This window comes from Myotis brandtii, unplaced genomic scaffold (assembly GCF_000412655.1).
Source record: "Myotis brandtii unplaced genomic scaffold, ASM41265v1 scaffold154, whole genome shotgun sequence".
NCBI classification, from domain to species: domain Eukaryota; kingdom Metazoa; phylum Chordata; class Mammalia; order Chiroptera; family Vespertilionidae; genus Myotis; species Myotis brandtii.
The window spans coordinates 9916164-9940890 of NW_005355584.1; the positions used below are offsets into that span (position 1 = coordinate 9916164).

The window sequence follows — 24727 nt, forward strand, 5'->3', positions numbered from 1 at the left end:
CACCGTCTTTAGCCTGGGAGGGGGCGGGGGCCCCGGGCCACGGTCGGAGGGTAGTTCGGTTCGGAGATGAGGTCTGGGCACAGGTTAGACCTCCCTGGGTATAGGGGCAGTGGGGCCCGTGATGAGATTGATAGGGATAGATGCGACAAGAAGGGAGTTGGGTGCTCGATTTTTATCAATCATAAAATGATTTGACAGCGAGGGTTTGTTTTACTCGGGCAGAATGGGATAGCAAGTCCAAAGATTAGGGAACTCTCCCACTCCAGACTCCCAGCCTCCTCGTCACCCCCCACCCCTAAACGCGGAGTTCTGAAAACCCGGCGCTCACAGTGTGTTCCGGGAGAGGGGGGGCGCCGCGGGGGAGGGGAAGGAGTTAAATCGTTGAGATTTGAGAAGTATGTACTTGTTTTCTGTGGCGCTCAGGTAACTGAAATGGGGCACTTTCAGCAGGAAGTCATTGCAGCACACAGTATTTACATGTGATCAAGTCATATTTCAGTAAATAACTGCCTTTTGCTGAAACCAGTAAAAGAATGCTACTTAGTGGAATGGTAAAATGTGGGTCTTGTTTTCCCCATCTAAGTTAATTTTTAAAAAAACGGGATGAAACACTGGTCAGTTTAAAACATCCTGGTTGCAGTGAACTTCTTTGCTGTAATTCACCCTTTCTTCTGATTTGGTCCTCGGTTTCTGTTTTACAAAGGGTTGCAACACCAATAGAACTTTTTTTAATTCGAGAAACTTGAACATTCTCACCATGGAATTAGTTACAGGAATAGGATGAAAAGTGCTTTAAAAATGCTTAATTTGGAAGCTGCAAATTCAACTTTAAAGCATGTGAGGAAATAAGAAAACTAACAAACACTCCTTTTAGGCAGAATGCAGTACTGTATTTATTCCTTAGGTCAGGTGTGTGCTTTGGAAATACCCTTTTTAGGACAAAACTTGCCCCGGCTTATGAGCTTCTGTCCACTTTAATCATTCCTGGCTGAGGAAAATATGCTGTCATTCCTCATTGATCAGCATTATAATTATGTAGTGAACAATAATTTTTTAACACCAGCCCCATACAAGATTTTCTGCTAGGCACCTTCTATACTAATAAAAGGGTAATATGCTAATTAGACCAGACTTCTTCCCAATGTCCTTCTGGACATAGCCAGGTGGTGGGGCTGAGGTGGAGGCAGTTAGGGGGATCAGGCTGGCAGGGGAGAGCAGTTAGGGCATCAGGCAGGCAGGCAGAGGAGCAATTAAGGGCAGCAGGCAGGCAGGCAGGCAGGTGAGCGGTTAGGAGCCAGCGGTCCCGGATTGCGAGAGGGATGGCCGACTGCCAGTTATCCCTTGAGGGGTCCCGGATTGGAGAGGGTGCAGGCTGGGCTGAGGGACACCCCCCCATGCACGAATTTCATGCACCGGGCCTCTAGTTTAAATACATAAACTATGCTTCCAGAAGAATTGAAAAAGGACCCTACTAAATAAATGCCATTAACTCCTTTCCTGGATGGCCCTTTTCAGCTTGGTAATTTATTACAGGAAAAAAGCGTATTGTATAAAGAGGTGAATTTTTAAAAATATATATTTTTATTCATTTCAGAGAGGAAGTGAGAAAGAGAGAATCATAAATGAGAGAGAATCATTGATCAGCTTCCTCCTGTATGCCCCGAACTGGGGATGGAGCCTGCAATCCCAGGCATGTGTCCTGACGGAATCAAACCACAACCTCTTGGTTCATAGGTTCATGCTCAACCACTGAGCCACACCAGCTGGGCATGATTAAAATTTGAGTACATTTTATTATAAAGCACTATGGGAAATTGGATATACTCTTAAATTCTTTCTAACATGTGTCTTTTAAATATCTTTCTATTGTAAAATGAAAATGTTATGGGTTTTCCGAAATGATTATTTTATGTAAAGTTTGAATATTGTGGGTTTTTTTGGGCCCCAATATGATTTCATTAGGATTATAGTAATAAGCTCGCTATGGGTTGGGGGGGGGGGGCACCTTAGTTTGTTAACAGGTTAGAGAATGCATTTTTGTTTTTGATTGCAAGGTTTTATTTAATACTAAGGTGGTTATTAAGTTGTATAATGCTGGATTAGTGATGATTTAGCATGTTTGGCAAATTAAAGTAAAATTGTCCTTAGCATACCTGAACAGGTGATTGACAATTACTGTAGATTTGTGTATTAATTTACCTCTTTTCTAAGGTAGGTGCCAACTGCCAAGTGTTTCTAAATAAAATATTTCTAAATATTTAGAAATTGAGAGGAAAAGAAGTACAGTCATGTAATTCATCAATTTAAAAATTAGGATTTTTAGTGCTAAAGTAATAAAGAAAATTAAGATAGTAATTTGGGTGTGCTTTGCTTCTCATTGTAGGTTGGGCTTGTCACCTTATTTGGGATTTGGCTCAGTTCTATTCTTTTGTGTTTATTCTGGGGCCTAGGTTGAAAGGGCAGTGTCTACCTGGTGAAACTCTTGTCATAGTGATGGCAGAGGTAGAAGAAGGCAAGCTCAGTAGCACAAAGATATTTCAAACCTTTGTTTGCATAATTTCTGCTAACATTCTATTGTCCAAAGCAGATCAGATGACCAAGGCATGGAGGCAGGGAAATATACTTTGCCCACCATGGGGCCAAAGTAAGGCATGTGGCCAAGCTTAGCATCAGTTGGGAAGGGAAATAAATTTCTTTCAGGAAGGTGATTATTTTTGAAGAAAACCCATGTCTATTAAACAGTGTAAAATGAGATGGTGCCCATATTGCAGCTGTGTGATGTTTTGCATATAATCATGAAAATTGTCATTAGGCCATTGTTTACTTAGTATTGCTTAGTCTAAGTTGTTCTAATATATCAGTTAATAGAAAATATTGTTTTTGTATTCTCATGTTTTTTAATAGATCGTTTTATTTTAGCTATAGACTTTTTTTTTTTAAAGATTAATTTCCAAACAAACGGGAAGTTATTAGAAGCATCATTCATTAGAAGCATCATCAGTCAACTTAAAGAAAAAAGTGACATGTGATTTCCATTTCAGTAAGGTAAGTGATTTATACTTTTATAACTTGGTGCTTTCCAAGATGATTATTAGTGTATCAAATATACTTTCTCTTTCAGAGAGAAATTTTACTTACATTTTAATTTTTTGACAAGGTTATATGTTTACATAACAAAACATTAAGTGGATATATAGTGAAAAGTAAGCTTTTTTCTCCTGACACTTGGTCCCATAGTTCTTTTACATTTATATTATTATGTTATCACATTAGCCATCTCTCGTCTTTTTTTTTTTTCTGTGAATATAGTATGTATTAATTTTTGCTGTTTTTGGCCAATATTTCCCCCCAGTTTTGACTCTCTAACTTGGCTTTTGAATTTTGTGACAAGACTTGAAAGCCTTTCCCTCTCTGAAAATAAATATTATCTCGCGCACTGTTTTTATGGTTTAATTTTTTAAAAATATATTTTATTGATTTTTTACAGAGAAGAAGGGAGAGGGAATAGAGTTAGAAACATCGATGAGAGAGAAACATCGATCAGCTGCCTCCTGCACACCTCCTACTGGGGATGTGCCCGCAACCAAGGTACATGCCCTTGACCGGAATCGAACCTGGGACCCTTCAGTCCGCCGGCCGACGCTCTATCCACTGAGCCAAACCGGTTAGGGCAGGGCTGGTTTAATTTTTAGTGATTACATTTTTCCTGGACATCACCTCACAGTTTAAAAAAAATTGATTTTAGGGAGGGAGGGAGACAGAAAGAGAGAGAGAAGCATTGATATGAGATGCATCAATCAGTTGCCTTCTGGGATTGAACCCAGGACCTCTGGTGCACTGGATGACACTCCCAACCATCTGAGCCACACCAGCCAGTGCCATTACCTCACTCTTAAACCAAAATTACCCAGATGGTTACCTGGTTGTCTTAACACCAATTGTTGAATAATTGTTCCTTCATTAATATGAAATTAATACCAACTTTATATGTACTAAATTTCCTTATGCATTTTGGGCCTGTTTTTGGAGTCTCTTTTCCATTAATCTCTTATTGATATGTTGGGAGCTAAATTGTTAAATGTATTTCAATATCAGCAAGCACAAGTCTACACCCTATTACTTTTTAAAAAATACATATTTTTATTTATTTCAGAGAGGAAGGGAGAGGGAGAGAGAGAGAGAAACATCAATGATGAGAGAGAATCATTGGTTGGCTGCCTCCTGCATGCCCCCTATTGGGGATCGAGCCCGCAACCCAGTTGGGCTCAGTGGAATAGAGCGTCAGCCTGCGGACTTGAAGGGTCCCGGATTCAATTTTGGTCAAGGACACCCCATTACTTTTTTTGATTTATGTATGTATTTTTGAAACTGATATGTGATATTTTATTTTCTATATATCTCAGCTGATTATTATTTATTTAAAGCTTTTGATTTTGATGTTTACTTTTTACTTATTCACCATATTGAATTCACATACCTAATAGTTTTTCTACTGTTTTAAATTTTCTGCAAATAATAATTTTCTGCCTTTTAAATTTGTATTACTTCTCCTTGTTTGATTGTATCATCTCTGTAACACTGTTAAAAACTATTTGCTGAATTTAGTGGGCAACTTCTTGTGTCACCCTATATATCATGATACTTGCTTTTTTGGTTTATATACTCCAAAAGTTGATGGTACTAAGAAAGAAATATTTGAAAATATCCTTAGTACTTCAATTGCCAACTCATTGGCATGAGTAGAGAATCAAGAGTGGCTATACTAGTATATAGCTCTAGCCGGTTTGGCTCAGTGGATAGAGCGTCTGTGGACTGAAGGGCCTTGGGTTCAATTCCGGTAAAGGGCACATGCCCGGGTAGCTGGCTTAATCCCCTGTGTGGGGTGTGCAGGAGGCAGCCGATCAATGATTCTCTCTCATCATTGATGTTTCTCCTTCTCCCTCTCTGAAATCAATAAAAATATATATTAAAAAAGAGTGCTATATAAAGTTCTATTTAATTATCTAGTTTATTCATGTGAAAGTCAATAAGGGCATATCTATAATAATCCTATATAATAAAGAGCTAATATGCTAATTAGACTGGACAGCAGAACGACCTTCCGGAATGACCTGCTGGAATGACCAGTGGGCAGGGGATGGGGCCAGTGAGCCTGCACCACCAGGCCAGCCATGGTGGTCCTGGCACCCCCCTTTCTGTAGAGGCAGCAGCGCGGGCCTGGTCCTGGTGCCTCCCCTTCGGCAGAGGCGGTGGGAGAGGCAGTGGTGCAGGTCCAGGCCCAGTTCTGGCACCATGCCTTCCGCAGAAGTGGAAGCAGGGGAGTGGGCCTAAGCCACAGTCAGACATCCCCCGAGGCTCCCGGGCTGCCAGAGGGATGTCTGACTGCCAGCTTAGGCCCGCTCCCCTAGAGAGCGGGCCTAAGCTGGCAGGTGGATATCCCCCGAGGGGGCCCGGACTGTGAGAGGGCACAGGCCAGGCAGAGGGGACCCCCCCCCCCCCAGTGCATGAATTTTCATGCACTGGGCCTCTAGTAAAAGCATAATATGCTAAGTAGACGATGTCCCTCCAGACATCCTTCGGACGAAGCTGGGGCTGTGAGGGAAGCCCGGGTCCTGGGTACTAGAGGGAAGCCAGTGCTGGCAGCCGGGGGAAGGAAGGCCTACTCTTGCATGAATTTCGTGCATCGGGCCTCTACTATATATATTTACTTCTGAACTTTTAGTTTTAGGAAAATTTTTTGCATTCTTAATGGTTTTTAATTCTTTTTCTCTGTTTTCTAAAACCCCAAGTACTAGACTATTGGACAGGGTTAACATGACTTTTTCCTTATATCCTTAGTTGTAGGCCTTCTGTTCAGCTAGACTTCAGGCAGCTCTGAATGATGGTTGTTCTGTTGTAATCTTGATGTGGTTGTGGGAGGATTTGAGTATTGTGCTTACCTATGCCAACATCTTGACTGGTGTGTGTGTGTATGTGTGTATGTGTCTATGCTTACTGACTGTGGGCCTTATTGGTACTTTTTTAGGTCTTTTCTCTAGACTTGTCAAATTCATTAGAAAATAATCTTTCAGTTTTATTTTTTTTTTTTGTAGAAGGCATAGGCTTGGCTGCTGTCCTCTAGGAGTCTCTGAGTAGGCAAAGAGGTTGAAGGGAGTGGGTTTTACCAATCAGTATATGAACTACTTATTTTCTTTGTTGTCACTTTGTTACTTATTGCTTTATCTGTGACTATTGAGCCCCCAGATGAAAAGCCTTTTGTTTTACTCTGACCAGAGATTTATACCTCCTGTCTTCAGGGAATGATGTAGGGCAGTCTTCTGGGTGCCTGTAACTGGAAAGGCAGTCTTGCAATATTTTAACTTTTTAAAAAAATATATATATTTTATTGATTTTTTACAGAGAGGAAGGGAGATGGATAAAGAGTTACCAACAATGTTGAGAGAGAAACATAGATCAGCTGCCTCCTGCACACCCCCTACTGGGGATGTGCCCGTAACTAAGGTACATGCCCTTGACCAGAATCAAACCTGGGACCCTTCAGTCCTCAGGCCAACACTCTATCCACTGAGCCAAACCGGTTAGGGCATTTTAACTTTTTTTTTAGTCCCATTTTTATCCCCATCTCCTATGGAGTCTGGTATTGCCAGGTCCTGAATCCTGAGGGATTCTGTGGTTTCTGTAGTTCTGCTGCTTATTTTCTCTTTTCCTTCGGATTTATGAGTTTGTCTTGTTTTATTCTAGTGTATTTTTAGTAGGTTTTACATGAGAATAAAGGTTAATGTGTGTTTAAATTTGCCTTTTTCTTAAAATATGGAGAAATCTCAGAAGTAACCTATTTTATTTTTGTGAATTGATTTTATTTTATTTTTATTTTTTTAGTATATTTTATTGATTCCTTACAGAGAGGAAGGGAGAGGGATAGAGAGTTAGAAACATCGATGGGAGAGAAACATTGATCAGCTGCCTCCTGCACACCTCCTACTGGGGATGTGCCCGCAACCAAGGTACATGCCCTTGACCGGAATCGAACCTGGGACCCCTCAGTCCGCAGGCGGACGCTCTATCCACTGAGCCAAACCGGTCAGGGCATTTGTGAATTGATTTTAGAGAGAGAGGAAGGGAGGGAGGGAGTGAAAGAGAAACATCAATGTGAGAGAGAAACATTGATTGGTTACCTCCTGTACGTTTCCCCACTGGGGATTGAATCCACAATCTGGGTATGTGCCCTGACCAGGAATTGAACCTGAGACCCTTTGGTGCCAGGGATGAAGCTCCAACCAATTCAGCCACACTGGCCAGGACTAAATATGCCTTTTTAACTGTCATTGTTTTTCTATGTATAGAGTTACTTATGCAGCACTGCTTTTCCTCACAATAGTATTTTATTTTACCAGTTTAAAAAAAAAATACATTTTTATTGATTTTAGAAAGGAAGGGACAGAAAGAGAGACAGAACCATCATTGATGAGAGAGAACCACTGATTCCGCTGCAGGCCCCACACTGGGGATCGAGCCTGCAACCTAGGCATATGCCCCTACAGGGAACTGAACTGTGATTTCCTGGTTCATAGGTTAACGTTCAACCACTGAGCCATGCTGGCTGGGCCCACGTTGCCAGTTTAACACATATGCACATTTAACTATTTCTTTTTTGTATTAAGACTTTTGTCCTGCAATATAGAATTGATACATGCTATTCTGTTAGATGCATGTAACATTGTTTACTTGATGTTAGAAATACTGAAATTATGCTGTGTATAAAGTAAGCTCTGAAGACTAATGTTAGGACAGGGTAAAATTATGGATTGTGATATTTGATGGGAGGTGAATGAATGATTACATTTTTTCTCTGTACCTTTTAAACATTTAAAAATACTTTTTCTTGTAGGTGCTATGTAATGTGTTGATATATAAGGAATGATTTTGTCAAATTTTCATGAGTTATGGTGGCTGAAAGATCAATTTTGTCTTGTGGGAACAGAAGTGTAAGTAACCCCAAGTAAATTAATTTTCATCATCTATGCATATTATGTAAGGCACATTATTGATTATTCATAAGAATGTACTTGGGATACTTTATTCTCTTAGCCTTAATTATACAGACTAAATAATTCAAAAGGAGAAGTTAGATTTTATGTAAATAAAGATTATTTCTGTATAGTATTAGCATTGCCATATTTCTTGGATTGTATAAAATTTATTATTTTTTAATTTTTCAGAAATGGCAGCACAAAAGGAAGTCTATGTTAATAAAATATTTTATTAAACGAAAGAGATTATATAAGAACTTGAAACCAACAGACTCAGCGAATAAGGGAAGACATGTTTCAAATGAATCAAAGTGCAATATCGCTAGACTCCAGAAGAAAAAAGTTTTCAAAAACTTTGTCAAAACAGAGAGGTCAGTGATAAATAACTCCTCCAGTAATAGGGCCGACCTGAAATCCAATATTAAATGAAAAATTAACAAAACAGATTGAACCTGAATTAAGTATCTTTCACAAAAAGTTCTAAAAATATCAAATTAGAATTAAATTGTCTTCAAATTTCTATTGCCTTGCTCAAAGTAAAGCAGATGTCTTTTAGCCTTTATGCCAGCTTTTATCATGTTCTAGGGATGACAGAAACCTTATTTGAAGCAAACTAGTATTTTTGTTGAAAATGTGTATCGGCATCAAAGTCATTTTTTAAGATCTGCTCCTCAGTAATAATACTGGACATTCAGCATTCGCACCTACCAGGATACAAAAATTCTCTCAGAAGCCACCCAATAAAGGAGGACCTGATTCAGGAACAATGTCCATTCAGGAGAAATCAAAAGAAAATTCCTCCAATGTTATTAAAAAATGTGATGAAAAGAATTTAGAAGCACAAATTCAAGGTTCTGAAAAGAATCTAGCAAAGAGATCAGGTCCAAAGCAAGCTATAAAATCAATGGTTAAATCTTCTAGTGAAAGTAAAATAAATCAGCCTGAATTAGGGACATGTATGAGTACAAGGTCAGCAAAGGCAGCATCCAATGATGAAAAAGCTAGTAAGTCCATTAATAAAAATATGGTGACTCTGAAGGGACATTCTCAGCAAGAATCTACAAAAAAGAAATCTCAGAAAAAATCAGTGCATGAAACCACTAAATCAAATGAACAGCCTAACCGGAGATCACAAAGACTACAGCAGCTTACGGAGGTTTCAACAAGGTCTCTGCGGAGTAGAGAAATCCAGGGTCAAGTTCAGGCAGTTAAACAGAGTTTGCCACCAGCAAGAAGAGAGTACTCTAGCAATACTCAGAATAAATCTAATAAAGTTAAGACAGGTCAAAAACATGTGAAAAGAAAAGTACTGGAAATAAAATCTGATTCTAAAGAGGATGAAAATCCAGTTATTAATGAAGTAGTGAATTCCCCAAAAGGAAAAAAACGCAAAGTAGAGCATCAGTCAACTTATGCTTGTAGTTCTCAGTGCATAAAAGCATCTGAAAACTGTCTTCAGAAGAATATTAGAAAAGAGGAAACAAAATCTGTGCCTGTAACTTCTGAGATAAAAAGATCAAATATGGCTACTACAGTGGTCTCTAAAAAAAATGAGATGAAGAAGTCAGTTCATTCACAAGTAAATACTAGTGCAAAACTCTCCAAAAGTTCACAGCCATCAGTGCCTGAACAAAGTATAGATAATGAGCAAGCAGGAAAGAATAAACGAGGTAGCATTCTCCAGCTCTGTGAAGAAATTGCTGGTGAAATCGAGTCAGATACTGTAGAGGTAAAAAAGGAATCTTTACAAACGGAAAGGGTAAAGGAGGAGAAGCCTGCAGAAATAAAATTGGAAAAGGCTGATAGTGAAAGACAAATACTTCATCAGAAGGAAACAAATCAGGATGTTCAGTGTAATCGTTTCTTCCCCAGTAGAAAAACAAAGCCTGTGAAATGTGTACTAAATGGAATAAACAGCTCAACTAAAAAGAACTCCAACTGGACTAAAATTAAACTCTCAAAATTTAACTCTGTGCAGCAAAATAAGTTGGACTCTCAAGTTTCCCCTAAGTTGGGCTTAGTACGAACTAGTTTTTCACTACCAGCATTAGAAATGCCTCATCCAGTGACTCAAAGTACATTTTTAGGGACAAAACCACATGATAAAAATATAGCTTGCCAGCAGGAAGAAATTAATTTTGAAGAAGTTAAAAGTAGTGATATTACAGTTGAAATGAATAAAGCCACAAAAAAAGCTCCTGAAAATTGTCATTTGGATAATCAGATAAAACCACCTCCTGACTCACCATTGGATAACCAGATGAAAGATTCTTTTGAATCAACACCAGATAAGGTAATCTATTTTTATTATGTACAGTAGAATTGTCTGAGTACTTTTTAATAAGAAATAAGTGTTTATAATATATTTTATCTTAGGAATCATAAAAGACTGAAGAGTCATTTGTTTTATTAATCCAGTCTTGTGGTGAGTCTCACACTTACATGAATGTTTCATTATTTCCTCATTTTCACTCTTTATTTTTTAAATATATTTTTATTGATTTCAGAGAGGAAGGGAGAAAGAGAGAGAGATAGAAACATCAATGATAAGAGAGAATCATTGATTGGCTGCCTCCTACATGCCCCCTACTGGGGATCGAGCCCAAACTCGGAATGTGCCCTTGTCTGGAATCAAACTTGGGACCCGTCAGTCCTAAGGCCAACACTCTCCACTGAACCAAACTGGCTAGGGCTCATTTTTTTTTTTTTTTTTTTTTAATCTGAAGCATAAACTAGTTGAATTTTAGCTTTTCCTTTTCATTTAACATAGTGATATGTTTCATTTTTCCTGTTAATTGTAACCACAGAAACTATATTTCATAGTGACTAAACTATAGAATTTAAAGTTGGGCTAAATTCTGACCAAGCTGTTAAAATTAATTTCATCTGACACAAATCAGCCTATTTTCTCCACTTAAATAAAATTTAAAAATTAAAAATTTATGTCAGTAGGGTTTCCTTTGGTTTGCCATTTTGAACAATTGGCAAATAACATGTTTGAAAGATGTAAATATTTCAGTCTTTAGTCTTAAATTATAGTGGCTAAGAATTTTTATTTTAATCCTCACTTAAGGACATGCTTTTAAAAAAATTGATTTTAGAGAGAGATGAAGGGAGAAGGGGAGAGAGAGAGAGAGAGAGAGAGAGAGACATCAATGTGAGAATAAAACATTTATTGGTTGCCTCCTGCATGTGCCCGACCGGGAATGAAACTGACAACCTGGATATATGCCCTGACCAGGAATCAAACCTGCGACCTTCTGTTGAATAGGACGACACTCCAACCAATTGAGCCACACCAGCTAGGGCGTGGCTAAGAACTTTTAAAATGGAAAAGTAAATGAAAAACAATGTAATAAAAAGAAACTTTCAATGAATTATCTAAGATGGTAGTTTTGAAACTTTATAAAAGCAGCTAAGCCCATTTCTTTCCAAATTAAATCATAGGTAAAATACCATATGTAAAATCAATGAGCAGAAATTTCATATATATAGAACCATGGAGTTCTATACTACAGATTTTAAAACTCTGCTAATTTGTCTCAATAATTTAAATTTATAACGAGAAAACTGAGCAATAGCAGAATGTGATTTAGGTCACATGTTTGGTGGCAAAAATAGGATTACAATCCAGATGTCCTGAATCTCAAGCCCAGCATTCTTTTTGTTTTTTTAATCCTCACCTGAGGATAGGTTTCTTGATTTTAGAGAGAGGAAGAGAGAGAGAAAGAGAAATATTAATATGGGAGAGAAACATCTATTGGTTGCTTCCCATATTTGCCTAGATGGGATGGAACCTACAAACTAAGTATGTGCCCTGACCAGGAATTGAACCTGCAACCTTTTGGTGCATGGGACGACCCTGCAACCTTTTGGCGCATGGGATGACACTCAGCCAGCTGAGTCACCTGGCCAGGACCCAGCATTCTTTCTATAGCAACATACTCTGAGCATTAAAAGATGATTTGAGGAAAAAAATTATGAATGGAGAAAAAAGTCAAGTCATCCTAAAGTTTTGGGAGTGATTTAAAGCTTTCTTTATAGGCATTTTGGTCTAGGAGCAAATATATGTGAGTGAGGAGTCTGGGCTTTATACCAGAAGCCATGAAAATATAGATCATTGTTTATTCTCATGGAGTAAAAATCAAAGTGAACTTAAAGAGAACAGACACTATATGATACTCTTAGATTTTATTTTCTGTACAAATGGAAATGAGAGCATCAATTAGAAGGTAATTATTCAAATAATGATAGTAATTAGAAGTAAATAGTGAGTTGGTAGTATTAGTAGTAAGTGTGGCTGCTTGTAGAGATGGGTTGGCTTTCTATTCAGGGTGTTTTGTCAGCAAACATAGCTTGTACTCCAGGGTTGCTGGAGAGTGTCTTCTACTCCTTGATGCAGAAATACCTGTCAAAACTTGAAAGGAGACAGTTTAAAGAGAATATATTGAAGAATAAGAAATATAATTCATTTTTTTGGACTAAACTGTACTAGAATAGAGATACTCACTTAGACCACAGTGTTATTGCTTTTACTAAAATGTGCTTTGGATTTATATAGTCCCTCTGTCTTGAGAAACATGAGAAACAGTCCTATGAAACATGTGCTTAAAAGTTTTATTTATATTTGAAAATTCTTGAATATTTCAAGCATTCTCAGTATTACAGAGACTAACATTACATTAGTTTCTACCACCTAAATTTGACAAAAATTAACGTTTTATTGAATTTGTGTCTTTTAAAATAAGAAAAATGCATTACAGATAGAGTTAAATACCTCCTCTTCTTTCCATTTCACTTGTCTTCTTAGAGTTGGTGTAGATTTTTCTTTTTATGATTTTACTGTGTATGTTTATATATATCCATAAAGAATACTCAGCACTATTTGTGTTTTAAATGTTTACATAAATGCTAACAGTTTGCATGTATATGAAAATGTGAAACAAATCTTACATCATTTGAAAACTTTTTCTATGGGTGCCCGTAATTTGCTCTTTTATGCAGTGTTAGTCTCAGCTGTACTGAAATGATGATTTGATAAGTTTAAGCATCTCATCTAATGGGCCTTCAGTGAATTCTTTGGGCTGAATTTAAATTATTTGTGCTATATGGATTGTAAAGCTCAGTTATTTTATAATTTTTTTAAAACCATTAACTTTAACTAACTTCCTTTTAATGAAGATTAATTGATAATATTGGTCTTGTTTTTATTTTTTCTGACTTTTCAATGAAAAAAAGTTCATCTTTTTCAAAAACATGTTAAAAAATGTTGCACATTCATTGTAACAATCTCAGTACAGATAGATATACACATGCTCAGAAAGTTAACTGTTTTCCTTTTTATTTCCATTTCTCTGAGATAGCCAATGTTGATAGAGATTGGAGTTTTTTCTTTTGGAAGGTATTGAGTATCTGCTTTGACAAGGTTCTGACTTAGGGGCTCTTAGGGATACAGAGATAAATATAATGATGATCTTTGCTCTTAAGAATTATAGGAGATGAACCAAAAACATTCAAAATAGGAAGTGATAAGGGCATGAACAGGTAGATATGAAGTAGATGGAAAACTATTCCAAATTTGGGGGAAGGGAATGGGAAAGCTTGAAAAGGCTTTGTGGAAGAGGTTAATATTTAAGTAATGAGTTGAGTGTATACAGAGAGAAAGGTGTTCTAGATTAGCACTATCCAGTAGAAATATAATAACCACATATATCTTTTAAATTTTTCTGATAGCTTTAAAAAAGAAGAGAAACTGGTAAAATTATTATATTTTATTTATTCTGTCATCCTATCTAATAAAGAGGGAATATGCTAATTGACCCTCATGTGGTTGCAAAGATGGCAGCACCCACAGCCAATAAGGAGGGAATATGCTAATTGACTGCCCCACCCTCAAAGGTGGCTGTGCCCACAGCCACAAGATGGCGGCACTCAGTCCCCTCAGCTCCGCTGGGGCGGCAGGTGCACGTGCCTGCCTCCAGAGTCCCCCAGTCCCCTCAGCCTCCCAGCTGCCCAGGGCCAGCCCGAGGCACAGGCAAGCCTCAGATGGTGGCTGCCCATCTTCCCAGGGCCGGTCCGAGGTGCAGGTAACCAGGGCCAGCTGAGGCTCGTGCTGCCGGCAGTGGCAGTAGCAGAGGTGTGATGGGGCGTTGCCTTCCCCTGATCGCCGGGTCACCTCCCGCCCCTGAGTGCTCCTGGACTGTGAGAGGGGGAAGGCTGGGCTGAGGGATCCCCTCCTCCAGTGCATGAATTTTCATGCACTGGGCCTCTAGTCTATATATATAAAAGGCTAATATGCAAAGTGTCCCCTCGGGAGTTTGACCGGGAGACTGGGAGTTTGATTGCTTGCTGTGATGCGCACTGACCACCAGGGGGCAGACGCTCAATGCGGGAACTGCCAAGCTGCAATGACTTAGCAGCGGTGGTTCTTGGGTGACTCACCCTAAAACCAGAGAGGAGGGAGCCCGATTCCTCACGGGGGGTGGGGTGGGGTGGCGCGAGATTCCACCTTCGGCCATGGGTTATGTTGTTGCTGGGGCTCTGTCGGCCCCAAATCTGGTTTACTGCATACTTTGCAGTGTGCCCTCCGCACTCCAGGACCCCTCAGGGTATGTCGGAGAGCTGGTTTTGGCCCGATCCCCGCAGGCCAGGCTGAGGGACCCCACCTGCCGGAGGGGCCCCAACTCCACAGATGCTGGGGAGGGACTGCGGGAGGTTGGCTCCAGGGTGTGTCTGGCCCATCTCGCCCAGTCCTGCCCCGCTGGCCACCTTCTAATTAATTTCCTTTCAATGTGCACGAATCTGTGCACCAGGTCACTAGTATAAATATACTATCATTTTGACATGCAATCAGTTGTAAAAATTGTGATATTTTGCCTTTTTTGTAGTAACTGTTAAAAATCCAGTGTGTGATTTACATTTATAACATCTTGAGTCAGTCTACTAACTGCATTTTAAGTGCTTAATAGTCAAATGTGGCAGTGGCTACCGTATTGGGCAAGGTTTAGGTAGGTAAAACTCAGAAAAAATATTGAGCCAGGCAAATATGGAATATACTGTGGGAGAAGTAAGTTTTTTAGTGTAGCATGAAGGCGAATAATGGGAGCTGATGCTGGCAGGATAGCTTGTGGGGAGGTCATGAAGAGACTTTTAAGGCATGTCTAGATGAATTACTTCAAATAAAAAGAATTATCTTAAATTTTCTTAGTATGCTAAGATTCACTAAAAGTGTTTTAGTATAAGACTAAAAGATTGATATAAAAGCACATATTAACATTTTGAATTATGTGTTCAGAATTTCAGCCTGCATTTGGAATCTAAACTGGAAAATAATCTAGTAGAAAATAACACTACTGCTTCAACTCTGCTCAGTCAAGCAAAAATTGATACAGGGGACAGTAAATTTCCAGGTAACACTTTGAAAATATTACTTGGATTTCACAATGTTCAGAGATTTTTTTTTAATGTCAGTATAACAGGAAACCATATGTACTACCAGGTAGGCCTGTTAAACCCTTCTTAACCATTGCTTGCTTAATGTTTTTCAAAAGTGTGATCACCACCATAATTGCTTTTTTTTTTTTTTCATAATTGCTTTTGTTGATTGACTTGTTTAAAGAACTTAGGTGTGATTCTTTGACTCCCTCCCAAAAATTGTTTTATTTTAAATCTTTTGTTTTGTTTGTGACTTACTCTCTGGAGAAATGGTACCTAATGAATTGGCTGCTTCCTGCATGCCCCCTACTGGGGATTGAGCAACCTAGGCTTGTGCCCTAACAGGGAATTGAACCGAATCAAACTGACCTCTTGGTTCATAAGTTGACACTTAACCAGCCAGCCACACTGGATGGGCCAGAGACTACAATTTCTTTAAACAAAAATGTTTTCATTTATTTCCATTTCGAGGTTATATAATTATGCAGACATTAAGCAATTTCCTGTATTGTTCAGTTCTAGTAATTGGTAAAACTAGAGGCATACTGTTAATTTACCATTAGATCTCTTTGCGGCTCTGCACAGCCTTTCTGCCTTTTCTCTGAAGAGTAATTTCTAGAAAGGGGGCTCTAATTTTATCAAATGGTCTTTAATAAAAATAAAGCATGTAATATATTGAGCTTTTTTTCTTCTGTGAATGATTTTTTTTAAAAAATATATTTTATTGATTTTTTACAGAGAGGAAGGGAGAGAGATAGAGAGTTAGAAACATCGATGAGAGAGAAACATCGATCAGCTGCCTCTTGCACATCTCCTACTGGGGATGTGCCCGCAACCCAGGTACATGCCCTTGACCGGAATCGAATCTGGGACCTTTCAGTCCGCAGGCCGACGCTCTATCCACTGAGCCAAACCGGTTTCGGCATGTGAATGATTTTTTAACTATTAGATGGATAGTTAGTATAAAGCTTAATACATAACCTATCTTGATTAAATTACAGGTTCAACTCCCAAACAGCACAATATACTCAATAATCAAACATCTAAGACCAGTGATAACAGGTAAGATGTTAGTTTAATATAAGTGTAAATATGACAATAGCTAAAAGATAAACTGAAGCATATTAAAAAATTTAAGTTTATTTGAGCAAAATCAATTAGAATTGAGCAGCATTTAATCTAGCAGATAGAAAGGAGCTTTGAGGAGCTGTACAAAATGACTTTTATAGGCAGAGGAAGTGGGAACAAGGAAGTTATATTGGCAGAAAAAAGGAGTGTTGGTTATTGCAGAGTTACTTTCCGTAGGGGATGGCTGGGGTATATTAGGCAGATTACCTAACTAGTGCTGATCAAGTGATTACTGATTGATTGGTTTAAAATTGTATTTCTAGGAGAGCCAAAACTGTATTTAAGCTTCTATTTGATGACTTGGCGCTTAGGATAAGGGACTCCATTTTGGGTCTGCTGTCCTGTTTTTTACAGAATTTTATTTTAACCTGTAAGTTTTGAGTGTGGGAGATTTTTCCCTAACAAGTTATGCTTGTAAACCCTTAGTTTTTCACATAGAAAGAAAGTGATATTCACAAATTTCTATTCATTATATCTTTTTTTTCTATGCTTATGTATGCTATTTTATACCTTTTGTTTTTTTAGTTAATGTATTTGGGGCATCTTTTACCATCTTACTGCATTCTTTTAAAATCTACATTAGATTTTGTTCCTTATTTAACACTTCACTTTATAGACATTTTGGTTGTTTCCAGTTTATCTCTATTAAAAAAAAGTCCTATGAGAAGCATTAAATAACTTTGCCCACTATGTGACTTATATCTAGGATAAATTTCATAGCCAGAGGACTTAACCTGCATTGCCAGATTTCCCTCCAAAGTGGAGCAAGTGTTTGAAAAAGCTCCTTTCCTCAAACCCCTCAAAATGCTGGATATTATCAACATGTAAAAGTTTTAAAGTAGATCAGAAGCTTTTTGTTTTGTCTTTAATATAATTAAATTAAACCTGACTTTTTTACTTTAGAGCAGCGGTCACCAACAGGTGGTCCGTGAGGTCCAAAAGGTTGGCGACCACTGCTTTAGAAATTACTGAAAACAGTGTTTAGGACAAACTGTAGTGACTCAGATGGCTAAAATTATAAAACTTATTGAAACTATAGTAGGAGCTGCAGTTTTTGTTTATTTGTTGAAACTTAATAGTGTTCTTGGTTTTCCATTCCTGATTTTTAAAATGTTAAGTTTTTTTCTCCTTGGAGTTGAAATTTGTCAGTGTTGCATAGAAAATAAGTTATTTTTTTCCTTTCAATAATTTGAAGTGATACAGATCTATAACATTTACTAGTTTGTTTTTGTTTTTGTTTTTTTAAAGGGAAACACCACCAAATCATTCTTGGCTCAAATGTAATTCCCATTTGGAGATAACAATTCCAAAGGATTTGAAATTAAAAGAAGCAGAGAAAGCTGATGAAAAACAGTTGATCATAGTAAGTATATAACTTGACCTTTTTGGTAAAGTATTGTCGTAAACATTTTATTTATGCACATTGTTAAAGAATAAATTCATTCTCTTTTTCTAAAGAGCCTCTTTTTTTGTCACCATAAATCTTCATTATGGAAATATTCCTGATATCATTACAAATTCCCCCCTCCCCATCCTCAAATAGTGAGTCTATCATAATAAAGAATAAAATTTAAATTTGCCCTGGCCGAGCGACTCAGTTGGTTGGAACATTGTCACGTACACCAAAAGGTTGTGGTTTCAATTCTCAGTCAGAGCACATACCTAGGTTGTGGGTTCAATCCCTGGTCAGGGTGCATATGAGGGGCAACTGATGGATATTTCTCGCTCACATCAATGTTTCTCTGTGTTACTGTCTCTCCCTCCCTGTCCTCTCTCTAAACATATCCTCTGGAGAGAATTAAAAACAAATTCAAATTTATATATTTCTTTTTTCTTCTTAATGAAGTGTGTGCCTTTGTTTTTATAAATTTTATTGATTTCAGAGAGGAAGGGAAAGAGAGAGAGAAATAGAAACATCAAAGAGAGAATCACTGAACGGCTGCCTCCTGCATGTCCCTGGGGATCGAGCCTGCAACCCGGGCATGTGCCCTGACTGGGAATTGAACTGTGACCTCCTGGTTCATAGGTTAACGCTCAACCTCTGAGTCACACCAGTGGGCTATATTTCTAGTTTGATTTATAACATACTGATACTTTATATTTATTACTTTCTGAAATATATCACTTGATCTGTCTTTTAGTAGTTAGTTTAAATATTAAAACATGGAGCTTAATACATAAAATGATTTTCAAAATACCTATATTTTAGCACATTATACATTATAATTTTACAACTACATTTTACAGGAAGATAAACCAATAGTTAACTTGAAATAGAACATGGCTACTTTATTTTTTAAAAAATTATTTCTTTTAAATATATTTTTATTGATTTCAGAGAGGAAGGGAGAGGAAGAGAGATAGAAACATCAATGATGAGAGAGAATCATTGATCGGCTTCTTCCTGCACACCCCCTACTGGGGATCGAGCCCGCAATCCCGGCATGTACCCTTGACTGGAATTGAACCTGGGACCCTTCAGTCCGCAGGCCAACGCTCTATCCACTGAGCCAAACCAGCTAGGGCAGAACATGGGTACTTTACAATTTGGTTATAAGGTGGAAAAGAGGGAGATATTTTGATTGACTAAAGATATAATTTGAACGAGTGAGCACTTATATCTTAGATTTTTTTCCAGTAATTAGTTCAAATTGCATAGTTTTAGAATAGAAAGAGTAAAAGGATTATTTTCATTTTATTCTTAAAGTTAGATCTTATTGCTGAAATTTTCTTGTTGAATAAGACCAAGAATAGAAAACATTTGGTAAACATACAGTACAAGCATGATTTACTGGATCATAGTTGATTGTAGTTAGTCTTTGGTACTTATGTAATAGATAATAGGAAAAAATTAATTTTACCTTTTCTCAAGAGTTTCGGGTGACATCAAAATACTCTTTAATATCTACAAACTAGAATAAAACCATTAAAGAGAACAGACAAGGCATTAAAAAGAGTATAAAGCACTATTTTCTCTAAACTTTAGCAGTATAAATATTCCAGATAAAAGTATATATTCTCATTTGTAGAGTATTTTGCTATTTTGGGCTTTAGGAACAAGATTGTAGTGTTAAAGATATTTCTCAGTTCCTTTCATTTGTTATTAAATGCTGTGGAGTGAGTGATCAAATTCCTAAGTGGAACAGTTCTCGAAAAAATTGCACGTAGTTCAAAGAATACATCTTTATTTTTGTAATCATCATTGTGTATTATTTATTGTAGATAAAATACTTCTCACTTTATGTGACAAGTATAGAGGCTAATGTTCTAGAATTATTCTTTTGGAAGGACAAAACTCTTTTGTTTGTTTTTATAAATAGGATGCAGGACAAAAAAGATTTGGAGCAGTTTCCTGTAATGTTTGTGGCATGCTTTACACAGCTTCAAATCCTGAAGATGAAACACAGCATCTGCTCTTCCACAACCAGTTTATAAGTGCTGTAAAATATGTGGTAAGTGGAATTCATGCCTTCTAAAACAGATTTTAAAGAGATGAACAGCCAAATTTAAGTCTGAAAATTTTCCATTTTTTGGAAATGATACTATATACAGAGCCTTTGTATATGTACTGGCTTATTTTAAAACAAAGCCAAACATAAAAACCAGCTAATTTGTCTGGTTTATGTTGTGGGATTTTTAATTTAAGTTGTATTTTTAAGGTAGTTAATGTATCTCTTCTAACAAGTAATGCTATTCAAGAGTATTTTTAAAGTTTCTTTTGATTTTAATAATTATTAGCTATTGATCAGTCAGTTTAATATTATATGGCTCGACATAATATTTTTACTTGGGGATTCATGGTGATATATATTATACCAAATAGATGGTTTCCTTTGCCTTCTCTCTTATTTGCTATTATGAGAGGTTTTCTTTATCAAATTAAAAAAGAAAGTTAAGACCTCAGATTTTGTAATATACTAAAAAAGATCCCACAAAGTAAATGTTTTAGTACATATTTTTTAATGTATGTGCACTTGAGGTATAATGGGTATTATTAAATATTTGTTTCTGTAAATAGCAAAGTTTTCAATAATTTTGAACCATTTTAGATATTTTATGAAAATAGTAATTTAATGTAATTGCTGTTTACCTGTATCTGAAATGGAATCTACCTGAAATGGAATATATTTCTGTTCTATACATGTTACCTTCACATTAATAAGACCTCCAGGATATCTGAACTGAGTTCACCAATTCATTTCATGTAGGCTTTTTATACATATGTACCAGATGCTGAATTATTTAAAGGTTTTTCTTGACTTTAGTTAAATTTGTATTCTTATCTTTGGTTGAGGGGTTCATATTAATTGTTTCATTTATCCAGTCACTCTACCCAAGATATATGGGGTTTTCTTTTTTATAGTTCCTTACTGTGGCGATCCTTTATATTCCTTATTTCATCTGCCTTTTCTGCACCACCCCCCTCCTACCACTTAACTAAATAAAATATAAGGTGTATGGACATAGAATATTTATAGCTTAGATATTGGCTTTTCATTTGAAATTTGTATTTTTCCATTTTGACTATATTAATATCCTTACAATTTGAAAAGAAAAACAGTTATATCGGGTAGCTAAATTATAGAGTACTTCTGGGGTAAAAATATTACAGTTTATTTTACACATGTGAATCTGATAGGAGTTAATTTAAATTAAATGCTCAATTTACATTATTTGATTATTGCCATCAGTTTCCTAAAATTATAAGAGATTAGGTTTAAAAAGCTTAATTCTTCATCTTAGGGGAATTTCTTAATTTCTGAGAGAAACATTGAAGAATTCAGGAAATATGTACTCTGTTTTCCACAGTACCAAGGGAAATTGGTTTATGGAGCAAGATGGAGTCATCACCTTCTAATTAAATTCTAGATCTTGTAAACTGTAAAGCAATGTGGCAATTTTTGGAAAATTGATTTCTGCCCCAGTTTCCCTCCTTCTCCCCCTTCTCCCTTGATGGGACAGAGCTATGGGTTATTTATTTTTGAAATAAACTTAAGAGAAGGAATTGAGTTTAGCAGTTGGCCATCCTTTGCTAACATCAAGGTTATTATTCTTATCTTTCGCTTTTTTCAAATGTAGGTAAACATAGAGTCTAAGGTAGAAACTCCTCCAAAACATTGTAGCTTTTTTTTTTTTTTTTTTTTTTTTTTAGTGTATGGAGAGAGAACAAAAACATACCTATATTAAAGATGTTCTGCTGTGCTCACAGCTCTGGATTATAGTTTGTGACATTAACCACTTGTATTGGGTATCTAGTATTGTGCTTTAGCATTAAGCAGTCTTTTTCTTTTTTGTTAAGATATAATTGAATATTAAGCACTCTTTTTTTAAAAAACATATTTTTATTGATTTCAGAGAAGAAGGGAGAGGGAGAGAGATAGAAACATCAGTGATGAGAGAGAATCATTGATCGGCTGCCTCCTGCACGCCCCCTACTGGGGATTGAGCCCGCAAATTGGGCATATGCTCTTGACCGGAATCGAACCTGGGACCCTTCAGTCCACAGGCGGATGCTCCACTGAGCCAAACCAACTAGGGTGAATATTAAGCACTCTTAAGTGTTTGACAAAACATCTAAATATTTTTAATGCCAATTATCTGTTGTGTTTGTTTCTTGGAGAGAAGCACATAGAAAATAAGTCATTGGGGGTGCTCTGGCTTTAATTCATTTTAAATAGACAGTATTCAGGGACCTGAAATAAAGGTTTGTTCTACTTAAAAACAGAATAAATGAGAACAATGAGTTTTTCTTTTAAATTTTTAATTACACATTCTTTAGAAAAATAAGTTAAGTAGCTTTTCCTTAGGGTAAAATTTTTCCTTTAGACATGGTAAATGTCTATGATAGTTAAAAATGGCCAAAGACCTGTTTTCAAAAGATTAAAATATTATTAAAATTAATAGTTATAGTAGAAAGTGATTCTCATAGAACCCATTTTTGGTTGACTAATATATTTCCTTTTCTTTATCCTCTTTGGTTTGGGGTTGGGGAGAGAGTGATGGTGCACTCTTTATTCCTTCATTGTACTCATCTGCCTCATTGACACCATTTGAGGAAATGCATTTTATCTGATTTATTAGAAACTATTTAGGAAGGAGCCTCTTAATGCTTCAGAAGTACATATTACTTCTTGAAAGGCTTTTTCATGTGAAGTTGGTTGGGTAAGACAACTGGAACAACCAGTTAAGCTCATTCCTTCTGTGCTTATTATTTAAAGCTCCTAGTTTTAACCTCTGGTTCAGTCCCATCTTACTAGATTTAAGTGGCTTTTGTTTTGTTTTGTTTTTCATGCAGGTTCTGCTCATTAATCACCACGAGTGTGGATCTGAAGAAGAGTTTATTACCTCTCTTTTTTTGAGTATGTTTAACTTCAGATACACACAACGTAGCCTCTCCTTCCCTATTAGATTCTTAGAAGGTAGTTATATTTTTACAGTCTCCTTCTTGTGACTTTGATAGTTGTGACCAATAAGAATAAACACTTATTCCTTACATGTTGGGCTACTGCATGCAAATCAGTTCATTTAAAACCTCCTGGAGGTCTTTGGCATGCTAGACATAAAACCATGAGTGTGTGTTTGTGGAGGTAACCATGTTCCAAAGAAATTTGAGTTTATTTCTTTTATCAAGAAACTAGGAGAGTTATCTTTTAGGTTCTGGGAATCATTGACTTTTAAGGGGCTTGCTTTTGGTGTGTGATTTTCAAAATTAATTAAATGGGAAATGATAAATTAAAAATAGCCTTGTGGTATCTCTGTGTGAGTAGTATAAAGATATTAGCTTGCATTGTACCTATTGTATGCTTAACAAAATTGCTGATTTATCTTGTCATTAGTTAAACATTAATAAGCATATAATTTTTTCATGTTTGCAATTTTTAGACACATTGATATTTTTTCTTCTTGTACATGAATATGATGAATGAAATGTACATAAAATTTCTTCTTCTTTTGTTTTAATCTAGGGCTGGAAAAAAGAAAGGATTTTGGCTGAATATCCTGATGGCAGGATAATAATGGTTCTTCCTGAAGACCCAAAGTATGCCCTGAAAAAGGTAAATTTCTAGTGAAATTTCTTGTAGAATGGCTAAAATAATTTTGCAGCTAATTTTAAGAGAATAACACATTCTAGCATAGCACATTTAAACCCCAATTCTGAAAACAAGAAATAAGCATTTAAAGAATAAAACTCAACTAAAAAATCATGGTTAAACTGTAGTGTGTCCAGCACATATGAACTGAATTTTCAGTGACTTGATTACTATTCTATATTATCAGTAATTTGAGTGATGGTACAGAAAGCATGCTAGTTAATTAATAATGCCTCACAAATTTTAAGAATCAGGATTAAAATTGAAATTTGAATCATAATTTAGAAAACAAAATTAATAAATGTGAATTTTCACTCTGAGAATAGATTTCTAAATAAAAACTTATTGCAGAGGGAATCTAGTAGTAGGTTTTAGTAATTCTGAAATTAAGCATGAGATAGTCATATGTTAAGAGAAAAAGAACAAGATACATTTGATCTGGTAAATACAGAGTGGGCCAAAAATAGGTTTTTAGTTGTGAGTATGGGAAACACAGAGTTTATTCTTGTATTATTACTTATCATTGTATTTTCTGTACGAACAACTATAAATCTACTTTTACCAACCCTGTATAATATAGCAAACTTAATCCTCATATCTAGTGTGAGCCAAGTTTTAGTGCAACTTAGAATTCTATATTTTAAGGGTTCAAAGAAATGAACCAGAGAAATAATGAAATCTGGAACCATTTCATTTTATAGAATATCTTACAAGTCAGGGAACAATAGGATAAACTTATTTTAAGTAATATGTTAATTATGTTTCAAATAATATATTCAACATGTTTTTCTTCAATCTCCAGAAATTTCCTCATAATGTAAAGCAATGAGTCCAGGCATTTATTTGAAAAGCTTAATTACACTAGACCAGGGGTGGGCAAACTTTTTGACTCGAGGGCCACAATGGGTTCTTAAACTGGACCGGAGGGCTGGAACAAAAGCATGGATGGAGTGTTTGTGTGAACTAATATAAATTCAAAGTAAACATCATTACATAAAAGGGTACGGTCTTTTTTTTTTTTAGTTTTATTCATTTCAAACGGAC

General features: G+C 36.5%; 1 protein-coding gene across 2 annotated transcripts in view; it reads left to right on the forward strand.

Moving 5' to 3' along the window:
• Nucleotides 1-2947: 2947 nt before the first annotated feature.
• The window catches only part of ESCO1 (establishment of sister chromatid cohesion N-acetyltransferase 1), a 28274-nt gene continuing 6494 nt past the window's right edge, over nucleotides 2948-24727 (forward strand). The window contains exons 1-9 of one of the 2 annotated variants that reach the window (XR_313302.2): nucleotides 2948-3045; nucleotides 7889-7985; nucleotides 8220-10323; nucleotides 15325-15439; nucleotides 16466-16526; nucleotides 17841-17955; nucleotides 19913-20044; nucleotides 22888-23011; nucleotides 23558-23647. Coding sequence is in view for 1 of the 2 variants with exons in the window: in XM_005861603.2 (XP_005861665.1) it covers nucleotides 8797-10323; nucleotides 15325-15439; nucleotides 16466-16526; nucleotides 17841-17955; nucleotides 19913-20044; nucleotides 23558-23647 (2040 nt within the window). In the remaining variant the exon portion in view is untranslated. The remainder of the gene's footprint in view (nucleotides 3046-7888; nucleotides 7986-8219; nucleotides 10324-15324; nucleotides 15440-16465; nucleotides 16527-17840; nucleotides 17956-19912; nucleotides 20045-22887; nucleotides 23012-23557; nucleotides 23648-24727) is intronic. The other variant, XM_005861603.2, reaches the window with a different exon arrangement.